The following is a 20319-nucleotide window of genomic DNA, read 5'->3' as shown; positions in this document are numbered from 1 at the left end:
TAAATAAATCATTTTAAAAATTTACTAACAAATAATTACAACTTTTGTTACAATAATTGTAATATCTCAAGTTTGTGTTCGAGTAAGCAGTTTTTTTTTTTAGAACAATATTCTCAAATACGAGAAATCACTTTTTTATTTTAGTTTTTACTCTGAGGTGGCTTCAATCAATCCCTCTGTGACCACCTATACTGTATATCCACACCACATTTGCTTTTTGGTTATTAAATGTACACTATGTAACTGTTGGTGCTCTAGCCTTTAATAAACAAATCTGCATGTGTCTTGCGGAACATTGTGAAGAACTGGAGCAACTTCTCTCTGTTTATGTCTATGACGACTCATGCACTGGGCAACTGGGCTACTCCTCAGTGGTTGGCGTCCCTCGTGGTCTGAAATAGTCCGAATATAAACACTTATTATAGGTCTAGCGTTGTGATTTAGAATAAGACAAAAACAAGGTTTGGATTATGTCATCACTAAATGTTACTGGGGTAAATTTTGGGAGGAAACTCACAACCATTTGGCCTAAAAATATGTGGCTAAAAACTGCAGTATCTTACAGTCTCTGTAGACTCAAAGGGTGAGCATGTCTGTGAGTCTCAAGGACAGGTCCAAACCCGTCCACACGGGGTCACTGACCTGTCATTAAGGCCTCAGACATTACACTGCTGTCTCCGGCTCTTACTTTAAATAGCTCTCTGTTAATTTTGCAAAAGGACTGAAGGAAGATATGTGTATAGGTGATTTGAGGTTATGTGAAACACAGTTGTCACTCCCAGCCAGTGCAGTTGGGATTCGACTCGACGCAGCTGCTCTGCAAGCGCAGAAATAGTTAAAGCGTTTCAGTTATTGAGGAGTTCAGTGTCACAGATCACCGAACGTTTGTTCTCTGATCCGCTGATGTTTTGCCCCCACAGCTCCTGTCAACAGATCTCTTTTAAGTTCTCACTTAAGGTCTGCACTAGGATTTTTTTTTTTTAAATAATACAAGTGGCACTTCATGTGCCTCAGAGAACCTTTGAGATTACAGGAAGGATATCATGGGGTTCAATGTGCTTGACTGCATGTGTGTGTCGAGGTGTGTGCATTAGCATGAGCTCTGTGACTCTGCATCCCTCTGAAGAGGTGACATTACACGTTAACATGCTGTGCATGGTGTCAAAGGCTGGTGTGTAGGACGTGTTTCACTGCTGAAGGTGAAGCATGACTGTGCATGTACATACAAGAAACTCTTGTGAGACAAAGCCAAACACTGGCCAGCACAGGCTTAAACCCAGCATGAATCAATATATACGTTCAGGGGCGGACTGGGACCAAAAAGTGGCCCTGGACTTTCTGGCCCACAGCAGCCCACCGTACGGTGGTCGAGAAAGCCCAACGTGCTGCAACTGAAGCAAACACTTGCAAATAGAAAAAAAAAACACCTGCAAATTAAAAAAAAAAAACATCATCATCAGTTTCACAACACGTGTGCTCCAAATACAGAAACGCGCTGCAAATAACACAGACCGCAAGAAAATGTTTCCAGGTAAACCAAATAGGCCTAAGTGACGAAGCGCTAAAATATGTGTGCATATGTGTCTCAACTTTAAAACTTTGGACCCTACATTACCTAATATTTCTTATGAAACTTTTCTTTATGAAAAAACTAAACATAACATGAAACAATTTTTACAGTGTAATGGATTAAATATCTTTCCTTCATGTTCTTCTTCTCTATCTTTATTTATTTAGTTGAGTTTTCAGCTCATTGTTCTTTTCTCATTTGTATTCTGATGACATTGAACATATTGTTAATACATTTTGAATATTGTAAACAAGTTGTATGTCATAAAAATGTAATCTCTGTACGTTTTGCAAAAATAAATAAATACATAAAGTAGAATTTTAAGCTGTAAGTGTCACTTATTTGGTTCCCCTGGAAAGATTTCCATTGTGGTCTATGTTACTTGCGCGTTTCTGTATTTGGGTGGTGTTGTGAGTATTTGGTGCACACGTGTGTTGTGAAATTGATGAAGACGTTTTCTTGCAGGTGTTTATTCTATGCGTTTTCATTCAGTTACAACGTGTTGAGCTTTCTCGGCCTCCGTACCATCACATCCCACATCATAACAAATTGGCTCATTAATGTGCAGAATATTTTTAACACCACTTATAGCATAAAAATATAACACAATACAAAACTATATGCTATTTAAACATTTATTTTAAATAACACAACACTAGTCAAGGGGAGCTAACTTTCGCCTTCAGAGCGTAGGGCCTACCTGTTGAACTGCTACTCTTCGCGCCAAATGTATAATCTGTTAATTTGAAGCATTTCACACATAAATTTCACAGCTACCTCTAGCTAACAGTTGGCTGTAGTTCTCTCTGTGTTCAAATGGAGCTTTTTTTCCCCGCGACACATGTGACGACGCGAGGGAGTCGGCTTTCATCTGCGCGCCGCGGCTGTCTGTGTTGTGTTTTTCCAGGACGTGAAAGGGGGCGTTTTTCAAGATACGCAACGGAGCAGACCAAACAAATTATCAGGGAGGGACAGTCACATTCATTCACACGAAATGCACACCTTGTCGGCCGCGCGATCGATTCCCTTATCCATTTGCGTAGAAATGAAATGCAATATTATGATTTCTGTCTTTGTTTTATATATATTTGATACTTGATATTTGTACCGGGCCGGCCCACATTGGCCAGCACATTGAAAATCCCAAAATGTACACATTCTTGCAAACTATGATATTCTTTCCACTGTGAAACACGAAAGGAGATCTTTAGCTGAATGTCCAAGCTGCTCTTTTTCATAAAATTAAATTGTTTGTTGATTCATACTGTAAAGCTCCAAAAAGCTCCCCAGATTTAGCTTGGTATGAAATTCTCTGTCAGAAAAGTTATAGACACAGTAGTGAAATGTTGCAGTGAAGAAAGGTACATTGTTAACAGTGTAGCAATGCATACAGCTCAGAGGTAACTTTCAAATATGGCAGCTTTCTATCTGTCAATGCCGTGAATCAGCTGGACCAAATTGAGTTTGTTGCAAATTCTGTGTGGGAAAAAAATTGCCTTCATGCGGACAAAAAAGTTGGCAAACTACAGGAAATATGACCGCAGCTTAATTCTGATGAACAAAGTTTCGATTGCTGAATAAAAACATGTCGAAACAAAACAAAAATGTAGCTAGCTTTAACATATGATCATAGTACATTAATATATATCCAAGTCAAAAATATAGTAATGGTCTAAATGTTATAAAATATGCTATGGTGGGGAGTGGGGACTCAAATATGTGAACCTTTATAAGTCTCATGTCTTAAGATGGCCCCTTAACATGCTCTTTGCTGCCCTGAGCGCAACCACGTTACTACTGTACGTGTCTGTTTCACTGAAATCCATCCTTAATTACAGTAGATGCAAACGTGCAGTATGAGAAACACTGAGCGCTATCTCCGACTGTAGCGGTAAATGAATATTGACAGCAGCTGCAGGGATGGGAAATCATTCTAATTTAGCACTTTTGCAGATGAAGGATTTTTCTGTACAGATTTAAAGCTCCGCTTTGATGAATGTTCCCGTTTTCGTTCACATCAATATGTTTTTCTCAGAGAGCTTACCGAGTGTGTCTCTTTCCCTGTCTGAGATTGACATAAGAAAGCAAGTAATGTGCTTCTGCTGCCCTTCCAGAACAAGTCCACTCTCTGACGTTTCGGTCAATACAAAACCATCATGTCTCAAACATACATGTAACAGTGTGTTTCAGCTGCTGTCTTCATGGATTTTCTGATTTCTCTTCCCCCAGGCTCCGACTGTTCCCGAAACTTCACCAGTCCGTCAGGTGTGATCGAGTCGCCCGGCTTCCCTGACAAATACCCCCACAATCTAGAGTGCACCTTCATCATCATCGTCCCTCCTCACATGGATGTCACCCTCACCTTCCTGACCTTCGACCTGGAGAACGACCCCTTGCAGGGCTCGGAGGGCGAGTGCAAGTACGACTGGCTGGAGGTGTGGGATGGCCTTCCGCAGGGTAAGTCTAGATGTTGTAATCCCGAAGAATTCTGTTTGGATTTACAGTCGGGGTTTGGATTAGACTGTGGTTTTCCAAAGTCCAGACCACCCGTGACTTTAAGAGGATTGCATTTCCCATTTCCCTCTGACCTCATTGTCTGCTTCGGGATCATTATGTTGCGTGTCTGCCGTGCATAATTTGGTCACTTAATGATTTCTAATCCACATACCGTTCAATATCACACTATAAGGGCCATCTGGTTGGTTTATCCACCAGTCTATACAGCTGTTCGCTCTTGCCCTGTGACACGCAACACCCGTCCGTTGGCCGCTACCCTAGCAGCTCCGCCAGTATGAAACTCAGGAGCATTGCTGTCATGCTGTTACTGCGGCTGCCGCTGGAGCTATTTTAGTATCGAGCGTTGGCAGATGAAAGCGGAGCCCAGGGCCTTGCTTTGCCTTATCTGCGCCAGGCGGGGCCAAAAAGCCACGGCACCCGTACTCTTCCGCACGGAGGGGTGGAGGAGATGGGGGACGGGGTGTAACAGCAGCCATGGTAACCTTTATCAGGAAAGTGAAAATGGGGCGTGAATAACACTTGCAATAGGATTTAATCCTTGTCTGGAACGGGGAGCTGTGGAATACACTCTTTTCCCCCAGCTGTCTTATTAATGCTTCAGCCCCGAGACCCCCGTACTGCCCCCACCCTCGCCCTTCTGCTTCTGGGTAAAGCTTCATATTGTAGCATTGGACATGCACATCTAATCAGACGCACTATAACTGTAGACACTAAAACACAACAGTAAAGGTGGTCTATAAACTCTAAGCAGCTTGACCAAGATTATATTCCTTGTTATTTGAAAGCAAAAAAAAAAAAAAAAGTTATTTAAACTGTAATGTGTCTAATTTTTAACTACCATATCCTTACGCATTACTGTTATGAAAATATGGTGGAAAATATGTTCAATTGAGCACCATCATTTGCCTTATGAAAAATATATGCTTTTATAATATAGTCTATATTATAATATTTTCATTATTTATGTTTAATAGATTTTCGCCATGAAAGAGAAGCCTATTTTTACATTTAATTGATTTTATTTATAAAAATGTGAAAAATGAGGTGGAAAAATGCTTAATTGTTCCTAAATCATTATCATTTTTCTTATATGCTCTACTTTTTATGAAATATGGAAATATAGTGGAAAATATGCTTAAATATGCTATGCTATGCTTAAAAGTATGCTATATACAGTACATATATCCATATATTTTTACTACTTAATATCATAATATTTTGAATGCGTGGTTACACTTTATTTTACAGTGTCCTTGTTACATATGTTACATGTACAGTACTTACCATAGTAATAACAGTAAATTATGCATAATTACATGCAACTAACCTTCAACAAAATCCTATTCATATAGTAAGTACATGTAGTTGCTTAAGATTACTCAGTACTTAAATATATAATTACACTGCAACAATAACACTGTAAAATAAAGTGTAACCGAATGTGCTTTTATATTTCTTGCTTTAAAAATGAATCTATTTTTACATTTTCCTGATTTCATTTACATTTACTTTTAGGAAATATAATTTTTAGGGAGACTGTAAGCAACTTTCGACAAGCAAGATTCACATACACAGTCGGAGTCCTGATCAAAGTTATGTACAATAGCCACCTGATTTGATCATCAACACCATCAAAGACAAGAGGGAAAGTTATTTCAACCTACCGTTCGAAAGCACTTGCAGTATTAAAGCCCTTTCCTCTCCAAAAGAGAAGAAAATCAATGTACTTGATTGATACTAGGCTATTTCACCCATCCAGGAGTCTCTGTGTATGTGTGTGTGTGTGTGTGTGTCAGGGTGGAGGATGGATTCATTACTGTGAGACAGCAGCCTCTCTACAGCTTTGCAGCCTGACCAAACTAAATCACATACATCTGCTGACAGATAAATGTCCCAGAATTCAGAGAGGTGCTGTTGTATAGGTTGTAGGCACACATAAATAATAACCAGTCTAGTCTTATGAGTGGCCAGCTGGAGCAAAATGAGACCCATTCATATCCCAACACTGAGAAACCATTTTTGTGTTTTGCAGTGGGACCCCTGATTGGACGACATTGCGGTACCAAAATCCCCTCTGAAATACAGTCGTCCACTGGTATCCTCTCTCTGTCCTTTCATACGGACATGGCTGTGGCCAAAGATGGATTCTCCGCCCGCTACAACATGACCCTCAAGGAGGTCAATGACAGTATGTGATCTTTTTTTGCTCTCTACTTTGAAGAGTCTTTTGAAATTTGAATACTTGGTTGGCTAGTAACAAAGAAACTAACTACATTGAAGCTGTTTAAAGGGGTGATGAACTGAGAAATCAAATTTTCCTTGAGCTTTTGACATCTAAGAGGTCATCATATTATAAGAATATCCTGTAAGTTTCAGAATTAAAAACGTCCTTGTTAGTCCAATAAAAGCTTTTAATGACACCAGGCACAGCAAACGACACGGTGGTTTAGCCCCGCCCACCGATTCGTGCATTACACGCATAGCTAAATAACATAGGCCTACCTCGTGATGACAAACCGGATCAAGCTACCGAGCAATAAGATACTTTAGAAGTAGCATAAACAATTAACAATAACTTACCACGCTGGCACAGGCTGAAGTATCCGTTGTATTTGAGGTGTTGTTGGTTCATTGTCCTGCGATTCGGGAACGGACTTTGGGTCAAACATGTATAGGCGAATCATTCCGGTTGCCATTTTACAACATTGGAAGTTTTCAAAACAATTTCCCCCATGTGCCCCAATGACTTAGTTGAAACTCATTATAATATGCAAATCTGTTATCCACTCACAGCAGTGGGCGTTTACTTCCATGTCTTCAATGCGAGACACCCATAAAAACCCAGCGTTTATGAGCTAGGCTCAAAACTAGGGTAGAAAATAGCCAAATTCATTTTGATGTTTTTGAATGTAAAATCTTAGCGAACGTCATAAGTTGACCTCAGACAACAATATAAAGAAATTTAAAAAGCCAGTTCATGACCCCTTTAAGAGGGTGTCTTTATAAAACGAACTACATATGAGGACATTCTAAGAAAACTCTGTGTTCCTCAGATTTCCATTGCAGTAATGCTCTTGGCATGGAGACGGGCAAGATCAGCGATGACCAGATCTCTGCATCGTCCAGCTTCTATGATGGCCGATGGTCTCCAAGACAGGCTCGACTTAACTTTGAAGACAATGCATGGACGCCCAATGAGGACAGCAACAAAGAATACATCCAGGTAAGGTTTCTGCACATCCACATAAGGGAGAGATAATACACAGGGCAACTTTTTGAGCAATGTTGCAGGACAATCTTGCCTAGCAATTGTTGCTTGGGCACTTTCCCATTGAAATTGAAATTGAAATTAATTTCTCTCTGGATAATTTAGATCGGTCATGGGCCATGTGTCTCATCTGGTTGCCCGTTGACAGCAACATTGCTCAAAAAGTTGACCTGTGTATCATCACCTTAAGGAGCAAGTTCCCGTCGCTCTTTTGCAAACATATTTACAATTTCGAAAAGGCTTATGAATGGACTGACAGATTTAAGATTTCTGATTCTGGCAGGATGCCGCTCGGGTTAGGTGCCACACCAGGCCTTTTGAATGAGACTGATTACTTTTGGTGTTACTTTAAGTGGTGTGTCGTATTTGTGTCAGGATGCTGCTGAATTGTGGGCTTCTGGTAGAGCTCACAGCTGTTGTGTTTTGTTAACACCTGACATCACTCCCTCGCTCTCAGGGTCCACGGCCCAGACATCCATCTTGACAAACAGCTGTCGTAAATGCCAACATGCCCGAGGACCATACTTCACCTCAGACGTCTCTGCTCTGTTGTGTGTGTGTGTTCAGAGGGAGAGGCGTCATTATGTTTTAGATGTGCACATGCATTTGAGATTCGAGTATCATTGATAATCATTAAAATCACCCAGGGTAAATTGACTGATCAAGGTACCTTAAAGGAATGCTCTGGGCGTAATACAAGCATCTGTGGAAGGAATGATGTGCCATTGTAAGGCACTTGCAAGTTGCAGCCCATGGAGTGGTGCAGGTATGGCGAAGTCGAATTTGCAGCTGGTTCCTTCAAGATTTTCCTTTGTGGTTTGTATAATGTGGTTTTTCAATTTATGTGTAAAATAAAGCCTGCGGTAAACATAACTTGACGACACTTTGACGTTTTGTTCTACAATGTAATCCGCATATTCTCACAATCAAAACTGTCTTATCTCATTTATTAAAAGTGTACATAACTGCTTGAAAATATGCTAAAAAAACATTTTCGCTATGGGTGTGTGTAATTTACATTGTAGAAATAAAAACGTCAAAGTATAGTCAAGTTATGTTTACCACAGGCTTTATTTTACACATAAAATGAAAAAAAAAAAAAAAAAAAAACATTATAAAACCCTATAGGAAAATCTCAAAGGAAGAACCCAGGACTTCTGGGTTCTGATGTCATTCTTGCATCAATCTATTGTTAAGAAAATAAATATAATAGATAATAAAATAAAAATTATTTTATTTTATTTTATTTCATTTTATTTTATTTTATTTTTATTTGCCAAATATAATTAAAACTGTAAGGCACTTGCAGTTTGGGGCTAAATGTTAATGACTGTTCTATTCTATTCTATTCTATTCTATTCTATTCTATTCTATTCTATTCTATTAAAATATGACTGTTGAGATCACTTACTGACCACCATCATTTTGCTAGTTATAATTTTTTCAGCTCAATATTATGACCATGGTAAAGCTGTTAACTTTTGCATGACACTCTTCCAACAATAATATATATATATATATATATATATATATATATATTTTTTTTTTTATTTTTTTTTTTTTAATTTTTATTTTTTTTTTTTACTGAGGGACGACATAATTTTATTTTCTGTGGTAATCAACATGATTTCACAGATGCTGATGAGAGAGTTTAACTTGTTTTGAACCCAGAACATCTCTTTAACATCTCATCACATCTTGCGTGCCATTTTCCCATTGTTTCTCTCCCTGTCTTTTTATTACTATGCATCAGGGACTCACTTCTCAGACGTGGTAGACTGCATAACTCTCTCTCACTCTCTCTCTCTCTCTCTCTCTCTCTCTCTCTCTCTCTCTCTCTCTCTCTCTCTCTCTCTCTCTCTCTCTCTCTCTCTCGCTCTGTCTCTGTCTCTCTCTCTCTTGTTCTGGTCTCTGGGCGAATGCAGGGGTTGATGATGCACAGCCTGCTCTGATGGTAACAGCCACTTGATTGATGAGGGTCCTTTCCTAGGAATAAATAGTTAGCAGCAGTACTGGGTTCTATTGATTTTTTTGTCTAGGTGTGTTTCTCCGTGGCCCTAAGCAGCTTTACAGAAGGCACTATGTGTGTGTGTGCTTGCATCTGTGTGTGAAAGCCACACCTGTCTCACTGACAGATAACAAACGCTGCAGTTTTCCCGCTCATGTTCGGATGACATCCCGCTGAGCAGGGAGAGCCGAGGATCATGGGTAACAGCCCTCCTCTAGGACGGGAGCTGAATGCCTGATTAAAGACCTCACTGCGGTGGAGGCGGACGGGCAGGGATGCGGCTCTCGCGCCGCAATCATCATCATCATCATCATGGCGGGAGGGTCCATAGAGCAAGGGAGGGTGATAATCTGTGTGGAGAAAGGGAGAGTTGAATGAAGGTGGTTAGTATCGATCAGAGCTCAGGTGATTGATCTTAAGACTCTGATAACACCTTCGCTGCCGCCCATGATCTGCAGGGAGGTGATGCTTCATATTCCCACAGCTCCATCTATCTTTCAGCTCTTCCCTCTGTCTCATCCCTCTCTCTGCTTTCCTGGCTTATCTCCCTCCTATCACTCCTCGGTTTTAGTGCGGATTGCTTTAGAAAACAACAGCTAAATCGAAACATTTTGTACAAATGTAGATTTTTATTTCAGATTTAATGTTAAATTATATCAATTAACTGAATAAACTGAAAATAAAAACTAAATAAACTGAAATTATAAAACACTGGAAAAACGAAAACAGTCGCATAGTTAAAACTAATGGCAACTTGATTACAAGTACAAACTGAAAAATTAAAATAAAACAAATTAAAAACTTTAAAACCTTGGCTCATATTTAGGGTTAGGGTTTTGTTCGAGTCTCTAATTCTAAGCGACAAGCGTTTCATCCATCCACACTAGTCGTGAAACTGCCGAGTGACATGACACAATCACAACCAATCGGAAGTCATATTAAGCAGGATTTTGGACCAATGAGAACTCACGGTGGGCGGGACTACTTAGTTAATAGAAACAAAATGTCCTGTCACAGTTCCCTTAATCACAAAAGAGATTTAATAACAATTTTGCATTTTTCCTCCTCAGGTGGACCTACAATTTCTGAAGGTCCTGACGGGCATCGCCACCCAGGGTGCCGTCTCCAAAGAAACACTCAAGACCTACTTCGTCACCAGCTTTAAGCTGGAGGTCAGCACTAATGGAGAGGACTGGATGATCTACCGCTACGGCAAAAATCACAAGGTACAATCACACGGGAATGGCACATTTGAGAATGTGTGAAAGATAAAGCAGACAGTTGTTCTCTCTCTTCCTGTACTGGTTATCTATCAGAAATGTGTGATGTACTGTCACACACATGTTTGAGATTCAGAGACGAGACAAGATCTGAAATGACTAGAGGTGAAAATATTATTTCGTTTTACCTGTATTCTAAACTGTGTATAGTTTCAGGGGTGGGTTAGCTAAAATGTTAGTGTTCCCCTCAAACTTATTAACTAGCTTAAGTCCCAAGACTTCCACAAGAAAGATTATGCTGGTCATGCATAAACCAGCCTGAACCAGAATAGACGTTCATGGCAACGTTCTTTACGTCAGCGTCTTCATATTCAGGCTGATGGGGAGAAATTAGACAGGACGTCATCACCCAAAAACCAAGTTTGAGTGATAGGAAAGTAAAGGGAGGTCAGAAAAAGATGAGAGTGTAAAACTAATCGTCGCGTGTGGTACATTCCTCTAATCTTAATTTATTAACAAATCCCCTGGAAATCGTGTATGGAGTTGATTAAATGACAGGGGAACATGTGAAAGCTCTGATGTTAGTGTGATGGTTTTGGAAGAAGCTGTAAAAAAAAACATCAGCTGAAACTGAGAATAACCTGCTTGATACTGTACAACCCTGGGCACCACCAACTGGCGTTAGGGTCTTTAGTCCTAGACCCCCTGCTGAAATAGCCTCTGGCTTTAATCTTCCCGAAAATCTCTGAGCTCAGACCTCCCTTAATGTGCTCTGTGTTTTTACGGCTTTGGTTTCATTTGGGCTAAGCTTTGTTAAGAAGTCTCGCTGTGTCGAAATGGCAGATTCACGCCTTATGGGAGACGTGACAGATCAGTGTCCATTTGGAAATTGTACTATTAAATAATGTACCATTTATTCATATGCCTTGAAGAAATGTATTTTTATGTCAGCAGCTATCTAGCAAGATGCCTGTCATGCAGACTGAATGCGCTCACGCATGGCTTTTTTTAATACTGCCAAATACCAAAATATAGATTAACAGGAAATGGTGTGTCGGCGTTGAAATGAAAATGTAAATTTGCAATACTTAAACAGTTTTGCATGTGAGTGTCATGTTAGCGGACTCAGAGTCAGACAGGTTATTATTTTTCAGTGCTGTGTGTTGATCATTAGGTTTGATAGCACCACCTCAGGTTCTAATCGGTCTCGAATGATGGTGGTGTGTGTGTGTGTGTCCCTGGTCCAGAGGACACTGACAGATTGTGTGTGTTAATATGGACAAACGGGAAGAGCTGCTAAAGAGATCACTGTAGGCTGGTGGCTGATAGTCTCATTGTAAGTGTGTGTGGCGTAAGTGTGTTATCAGCAGTGCTGGACTTAATTTCTTCTCAAACCGCCGTGGCGATTCTTTCTGTTCACTACTAGATTACCTGCAGCACACTCATTCAGTCACTGCTAAATCAGATCTGATAAGATGATCACACACACACACAGCTCTGTTCCAAACCTTTGCAGTGTATAAAAGCAGGTACAGTGTGAGGCAGCTGGGTAACATCATATGTGACCGATTTGAAACACTCTACACACAGCAAAAATAGTTTTTTATATATATCATGTTGCTAAGCTAACTACTAATACGCTAATGACCAGGTCATTTTTAGTTAGCTTGAGCATTTTACATGGATACTTTTATTCAGCATGGACACATTAAATAGATAGGTAAAGACATCTATTCAGACAGTAAAGACATCTATGTCACAAAATGCTTCTAATTCTAGTAAACTGTTCTTTTAAACTTTCAATTTATCGAAGAATCCAAAAAAAGGTAAAATCACAATATAATTCAATATTTTTTTAATATTGTTTCTTGAGCAGTAAATCAGCATTTTAGATTGATTTCTGAAAGATCATGTGACACTGAAGACTGGAGTAATAATGCTGAAAATTTATCTTTGCCATTAAATAATTGACATTTTGAAATATATTTAAAAATCTTGCCGATCCCAAACTTTTAATGCACTGATTTATAGGATTGCAACCTCTGTGATACAACGCCAAAAACCACACATCTTAGATGACCACATGCATATTTATACGTTTTGGAATAGTATATATATCAAATATTTTTAATCGGGAGGGCAGCTATGATGCCGTCAAATACTGTCTAGCTTTGGAGCAGAGCTACAAATTCACATTTCTTTCATTGGAAACCTAGCACAGCACACACAAACAAAGAAACACATGCATGTACAGCCAATCCCACATTTCCACACATTTGCTCCTGAGACTATCGGATAAAGCCATCAATGCAATGACAGAATTATTTTCTCAAACATACTGTTTCAAATTGCAAGGAGGTCGAAAGGTCTCAATCCTTTTTCCACTGGTGGGGAAAATGAGCGTGTCCATCATGTTAGATCCCACACATGCTCCTAAGGTCAGCATGGTCGTTTTAAGCAGCCTGGTCATTGACCGAGATCATTATGAAGGTCTGGTAAATTCTTTGCTTATTTAACAATACCATCAAGGGGTTTCTATAGGGAGAGAGAGAGCATATGGTATGTCTGTTAACGTGTAAAATCCTGAGGCGAAGCAGCCGAGAACGCTGTCATGGGAGATGACATCAACTCGGACATCAAAACAGCAGACTGACAGATTCGTCCGTGTCTGTGCATTCCTCCGCTTCACATGGAGCGCGTGGATAATGGAAGACCGCTGCAAGATCCCGGGAGGAATCCACTGTTCTTTGGGAGTGTGCCACTGAGGGTTTAACCTTGTGATGTCATAGACTAGAGAATAGATGCTCTTTGAGTCGAGTCGTCTGCATGAAGCACAGGCTGAAGATGTTCAGTGAACTGAGGAAACCGTTTCACACATACTCAAAGAAAAATACACAGTTACCTGTCTTTAGTGGGGTTGTGTAAATGTGGTTTTCATCCACTGTGACAAATGGTGGTTTTAGAGGAAGCATTTACACCTCTGAGGGTCATATATATCATCTGTTCTTCCAATTACTGTGTACTGATTCCAAGTTGACTTAAAGCAGCAGTGTATCGTTTCTACGCTGCTAGTTACACCAAAACTTAAGCAGAATTGCAAAAATTATGCACGTTTCCGAGCAAGTTTCCAAAACACCCCCACATTTGCTGATTCCCTTGACAGAAATAGTTTTTTCCCATTGGCTTTTGGATTACAGCAGACAATAATCTGTGACCAACAAAAGTGTATGATTCTTACACGTTTTGCTCATGTTTTGAGTATTGACACTTAAATACAGTTGCCAAAAGCAAGTTATTTGGGTTATTACAAAGCATTCTCATCCCAAGGCGTCATATACTAACGCTTTTGCCAATGCGTATACATCCAACGCACATAGCACCCTTTAGCGTCTGTATAACACGCTTTGGTTATGGGTAGGTTTAGTTCTGGGGTAGGGTTAGGGTTAGACCACTAGGAGGCGCCTAGGCGCCTGCATCTCATATTGACGCTAAAGGGTGCCATGTGTGTTGATGTATATGCATTGGCAAAAGCGTCAGTTTATGACGCCTTGGAATGAGAACGGGCGGGTTATTTCTAATGGGTTATTACTAATATATTTATTTTAATAGAATAAAATCAAAAAATATCTGAAGCTTTTGTTAACCACAGACCTTTAACCAAAAACCTGTTTAAAAAAAAATAAATAAAAAATAAATAAATAAAAACATTGATTTTGAGAGGATCGAACCATAAATGCAAAAATGCTTATTTCCTGATTATAGGACTAGATCAAGATCAGATCAAATGAAAAGGGGTTCTGTACATACAATTGTTTGTGTACATGTTGCCGGGATAGGAGAAAGTGTTGTAACAGAAATTTCCAGTGTTTTTTTTTTCTTTTTTTTTCTGAAACACAGCAGGGAAGGTAAAGCGAGGAAGGAGGGTTTCCACATTCCAATCTCTCCTACTCAATCACACATGTAGACTGGGAATTAAGAGGAAAGCAGGAACCAAATCAATATTCTACACTTTTTCCCTCTGAACAGGATTTACTTTATACATTGTAATCCACAAGATGAGCTTCCACACTAAATTTGTTTTTGTTTTGTTTTTGTTTTTTTGGAGGGATTTTAATGTTTTAGATTTGCATTTTAAATCACCTAAGTTTTTAATGCATGCTTAGTATTCGCCAAAGGTATCACCAGTATTTAAAATTCATAACCTATCACAAGCCTTTCTAGACAATAAACAGCTCCATTCATATGTCATATGGCAATCAGTGAATGGCACCAACACAGCAAATTAGGCCTCGGGTATTTGAGCCCCTTATTGTTGTGCCACAAGCAAACTATCAGTCAAAACCATATGACAGCAGAGTATATGGCCGTCAGGGACCCCGAGCCAGCATAGGCACACATACCTCATCTAAAGCTCTTTTAAATGTTCTAATTCTTGTATAACTAATCTACATGCAGTTTTTCTCATATTAATCTAGAGACTAGATGGAATATTTGTACTTATAAAATAATTTGTCACAGAACTTTTGCTGTGCGTTTCTCTCTGTGTTTCTCCTCCTCTGAGGCTGAACCTGCACTGGCCTGCAGCCAACTGGAGCCCGGCTGCTCTGTCAACATCTTCATCCTGGCCATGAAGGTGTGGGAGAGAGCAGGAGAAGGGCAAGAGAGAGAGAGAGAGAGAGAGAGTAATGACTCGACCAGAGCTGTGAACGTTGACCACATTTCCCAGTGGCCACATCAGTCTGAGGGAAAACTTGTGGCAGCGAGCCAATGCAAAGCAGCGAGAGATGGAGAGAACGAAAGACAAAAAGACAGACAGAGGCAAAGATGGGCAGGGCGGGGAACACAGCACCTTTTTTTCAGCTCCCGAGACCCCAGTGCGGTTGTGTGGCTTTCTGTAACCCTGCCTGAGCAGTCAGGCATTGTGGGAGAGCGTGTCCACTTTTATGCGACCATAAATTCTATTGTATTAACAGTGACAACATCTCACAGGAGGTGTGTGTGTCCTCACACTCCAACCTCACAGAGGGGTCACTTTGGGAGGTGTTTATTATTTCAGTAGGCTGCCCTTGTGCCAGACATTTGAATAATTCAAACTAATTTTTAGGAACTACTCACTATACGAACCTGCCCTGTTGGCCCCCACTGAGGACCCCATTTCACCTCATGAATATTCCCGCACAATATACACGTTATCCTGCGATGATGGATTTCTAAGGAGTTCTTTCAGTACTACTCCTGGACTGTCAGACGTAATTTTTCAATAATTCATATTAGAGTTAATCTACATCTGCCCTCATTGATCGGTATGTGTGTGTGTTTGTCTAGACAGACCAGCAGCACTACGGCCATATACGCTGTCAACAGATTCCTGTTTTTGCACAGATATATGGCACAATCCTTTTGTGTAAATAGGGAAAAAAACACATTTAAGATCATGTGTTTTTTGTAAGATTTGCACTGAAACATTTTTTTTAATGTCTTTATGACTTTATTGTCATTGTTATGTCAGACTTGGTGTTCGTCAAGAACATTGAATCATGGCCACCAGTCGCATTTGAGCTGTAAAAGTGTGAATAAAAATATGAATATATATATATATATATATATATAAGTGTTGTATGATCATATCAGAAGTCCATCTCCATGACGTACAACATTTCAATAACCATTTCTCATAGTCTCAGCCTGATTTATTTAGTCATAAGTTGTGCACCTTAAGTTTGGCTAAATATCAGTGTAACTCACAGGACTGTGCAAAACTAACAAGTTGAATTGCGTGATATAATAATAGACAAGGGCAGACCAGTTTTTACTGTGAATGTTTAAATATAAACACAGTAGGTTACTGTATATCTTAAGTGAATATAATCAGCAAAATAAATACTTATGTGTGAAAATGTAATAAAATAAGGTTTGTATTTTCCTGAATATATTTCCTGAAAATCTCTGAATTTGCATCAATGGTTCTTGCATCAGACAAAATCTGGCCTGTCCTGCTGACATCAGGTCAGTAGGCATTTAACATTTAGGAGGAAACACTTTACTCCTGTCAGTCATTTTTCACTTGGGCACAGAGTCAGAACATAAGAGAGGCTGAGTGAAGGAGAAAATGAAAACAGGGAGGCATCACCCCAACCCTCTTGTAGATGTTAGAGCTCAAAATGCTTTGCTGGTTGTTCTTCTGTGATCAGTTTCAGATCCATCTTTTCCCTTCAACCCATGAACGTAACACATTCTCTTTAGTTTATTCTTTACTAAAGCTGTGCTTGATCGGACATGGGATATGGAGTTTTCCTCTTTTTAAAAAAGACTGGCTTTTCCATAGGTTTCCAAAGATTTTCTGAAACAGTACCATTGCAAAGTAACTGTCGATTTTATATTATATGTATATTGACTAAATTTTTATATCAAAATTTCATGACCCCCATAATATTTTGTTGTTGGAATATCAGAACATGCAATTTATCAACAGACAGTCAAGACCCTCCACTTTTAACCAAAAACATGTATTATAGATTAATACATTCTTAATGCATTCTCGTTTTGTAAAACAAAAAAAGCAAAATTTTGTGTTTTTGTCAGAGTACATCTGGATGGGGTTCAGAACGATGATGGAGTAGACTGGAGATCAAAACACAGATGGAGTAGACTGAATCCACCAACACCCCCAAAGATTCACAGTCCTAGCTCGCCCTGGTTCGGCATTTCATTCATTAACATTAGGCAGTTTTGATTCATGCTGTTTAATGTGGATGATCGCGTTATGTAAAATATGCATATGTTTACTGTATATATGATATCAATTGTTTCTGCTTCTTTTTTTACCTGTGTTTTAATCAGAAGATTTAGTACTCTTTCAGAAGATGTGTAACGCCCCCTACCGTATAACAGTGAAAACACGGAAAGCCAGAAAATGATGATGTCAATGATGTCAATGGTGGGGAAGCGTTGTCTCATATTTTGAAAGAAAACTCTGTCAATGGCAGGGAAAGAGTTAAATATTAAAAGCGCATTCAGTAGTTGTTTAGCTAGCATCTAAGTACTGATATCACAATGGTGTTAGATGCGGAAATGGTGATTTCACCAAGTGCAACATGTTCCTGGATCAACATCTTTGTTGATCCTGGAACAACATTACAATCTAATAATCATATTTGAGAGACAAGTTTTAAAGTTTACGTCAAGTTTACGCTTACAATCCAGAGTTGCTTCTACACCTGTGTTATTCATGTATGGGATGAGTAATGGGATAGCGTAAGGGTTAGGATTACATTTTCGAACAGGAATGTTGTTCCAGGATCAATAAAATATGTTGATCTAGAAACATGTCTTGTACTTGGCAAAAGCATGATGACCTGTTAGATGCAAGGTCTATCGACATGGATCCGTTTGATTACCTCAGCTTAAGATATGTATAAATAACACTATAATTAATTCCATTAGTGTCCAACAACAACAAAAATCAACTTGCCCATCTCTACTTATAGGATTTTCTCTGTCATCAAAACTCCAACTCGCGTATCAACAGAGGCGGCAGTCGATGAGAGTGAAGATTTTGTATGACGTTTAGTTCTACGCTTCCCAGATCTTTTTTGGTCTATGTTTTTAATATTGTTTATATCAAAATTTAGCTAGTTTGATAATGCTTTCATCGGCCGATAAGAATACTCTCAGCTTTGTTTAACACATTTTACAATGTGTAAAAACCCTCTGCATAATAGCAGAAAAATGTAAAAAAAAAAAGTCTGCTTGTATATAGCACCAAATATACTCAGAACCGCACTCACATACAAAACACCGTCACCTGAGACAGACAGCACATACCTGCTACTCCCCACAGACTCCCCATGCTGGGAAACACAAGCAACCATGCCGGAGGGAACGTGATATAAGTAACGGACGCAAATGCATGATTCATGAAAGTAATTTAGCATAAACCTTCCGATGACGGCAGTGTCCATTTGTTATGTCTCTGGCTACAGGCATGCCTGCACACACAGAGAGTGCATCAATCAACGATTACGTTGCATAGTGAGAGAGAAACAACAGGAAAAATGACGGTGTGAGGGCAAAAAAAATAGAGGGAACGGGTGCGAGGGTGGGCTTGTATCAGTAGACGGCCCGTGACAGCAGGGTTGACAGCAGTTCTCCTGTTTCAGTGTGTGGGAGTCTGTCATTACCAGCACCTGTGTGTCTGTCAACACAACACCAGTCAGAGGACAGTGTAGCTCAGGGATGCAAAGAAAACATTAGCAGGTGAGCACGTGTGTGGGAAAAAGCGAAGTGAACAACATACGTATAGTTTCATATCGCTAATATACAGTATGTTTGGCTAGAAGCAGTATTGGACTCCACCTCCACTTTAGATTGACTGCCGCTGTCAGAATCCGAGACTTTGTCATTTCTGTCATTCCTCTCGCTTCCCCTTTTCCTCTGTCTTAGAGGACCAATGGGAAATCACAGTTCTCCAGCTTCATCTCAGCCTGCTCCCTAACGTCCTCGCAGTAATTGGACTGCTCAATCCTGTTATGCCTTTTAGTTTCTTCTGTGCTTTTTGATCATTTTGGCATCTTCATGGTTAATACTCTCTTCTTGGTGTTTGGAATTTTATCCATAATGACCAGTGTTCCTTCTGTCCCAAATCCCATGTGTTATATTCATCTGTTTATCTGTAGTCTCAGAGCTCATAGTTTTCTGCTGGTTTGGATTAAACAGGTTGGATAATCAAAAGCCAGGAAAGGGAGCCATCCAGTCAAAGGACAACAGTAAACTTTTGTCCTTTTAAACATTTTTAAACAAGTTTTTTTTTTTTTTTGCCGATCATAAGTCTGGTTAGAAAAGTAATAGTAAAACCACATGACGCTTGATGTAATTATAGTGTGGGGGTATATATATATATATATATATATATATATATATATATATATATATATATAATAAAATAAGTTTCATATATGAATAAAGAATTTTATAGTATATAAATTATACAAAAAAATACAACTGCAATGAGTATGGATCCGGAATATTTCATATTTCACAGGCTTCTTGATCTAGCTGCGTTTGTTTTGTTCAGAAGTGGGTGTGTGTTAGGTTATGTCAGTGAATCGTGAGAAATAAGACTCTCCCACACACTAAAGAGATGATATATTATACACTGCTTGCCCCCAGTCGTCACAGGCACACACACACACACACACCACTTGGCTCTCACATACTGTGCTGTGTTGAAAAACTTCAGAGGCAGTGAAGGGGAAAGGTCACACACTCCATCATGAGGTCATTAAACAAAAGCAGATTTCTGCGATGCATGTCTGCGTCTTCCTGCTGACAACAGCTTTACACACTTACGTATTCTTCTAAAGCATCTCTCTCTCCTCACACACTTCTATCTGTCTATCTATCTATCTATTGTTAATATTTTATTTATTTTATAAATATTGCCACATATAAATGTTTCATTTGCCAAAAGATGGCAGGTATATTTGTAGCAATCTGTGAGTTATGATGGGATATGTGAAAAATTGAGCAATTTCCCCAGGTCTCCACTGCTTTTAACTAAACATATACACAATGATTAATGACCACAGGTCCTGAGTTCATAGTTTCCTACTTTTATTTTGTGATATATTGAGGCGATTTACCAAAGGTTGGAAGGTTTTTTTTTCTTCTCATTTTTCTAATCCGCCTTTAATCTCCTCCTTCGCTCTCTGCACAAGCCAGCCTAGGACGGACCTGA

General features: G+C 39.4%; 1 protein-coding gene across 2 annotated transcripts in view; it reads left to right on the top strand.

The window, feature by feature from the left end:
* The window catches only part of nrp2b (neuropilin 2b), a 76305-nt gene that overhangs the window by 28850 nt on the left and 27136 nt on the right, over nucleotides 1–20319 (top strand). For both annotated transcript variants that reach the window (XM_089133314.1, XM_089133315.1), the window contains exons 4-7: nucleotides 3800–4027; nucleotides 6120–6275; nucleotides 7141–7310; nucleotides 10434–10589. In XM_089133314.1, the coding sequence (XP_088989440.1) occupies nucleotides 3800–4027; nucleotides 6120–6275; nucleotides 7141–7310; nucleotides 10434–10589 (710 nt within the window). The remainder of the gene's footprint in view (nucleotides 1–3799; nucleotides 4028–6119; nucleotides 6276–7140; nucleotides 7311–10433; nucleotides 10590–20319) is intronic.

Source organism: Pimephales promelas, chromosome 7 (genome assembly GCF_988280905.1).
Source record: "Pimephales promelas chromosome 7, fPimPro1.hap1.1, whole genome shotgun sequence".
In the NCBI taxonomy this organism is placed as follows: Eukaryota; Metazoa; Chordata; class Actinopteri; order Cypriniformes; family Leuciscidae; genus Pimephales; species Pimephales promelas.
This window is presented reverse-complemented; position numbering and strand designations above follow the sequence as displayed.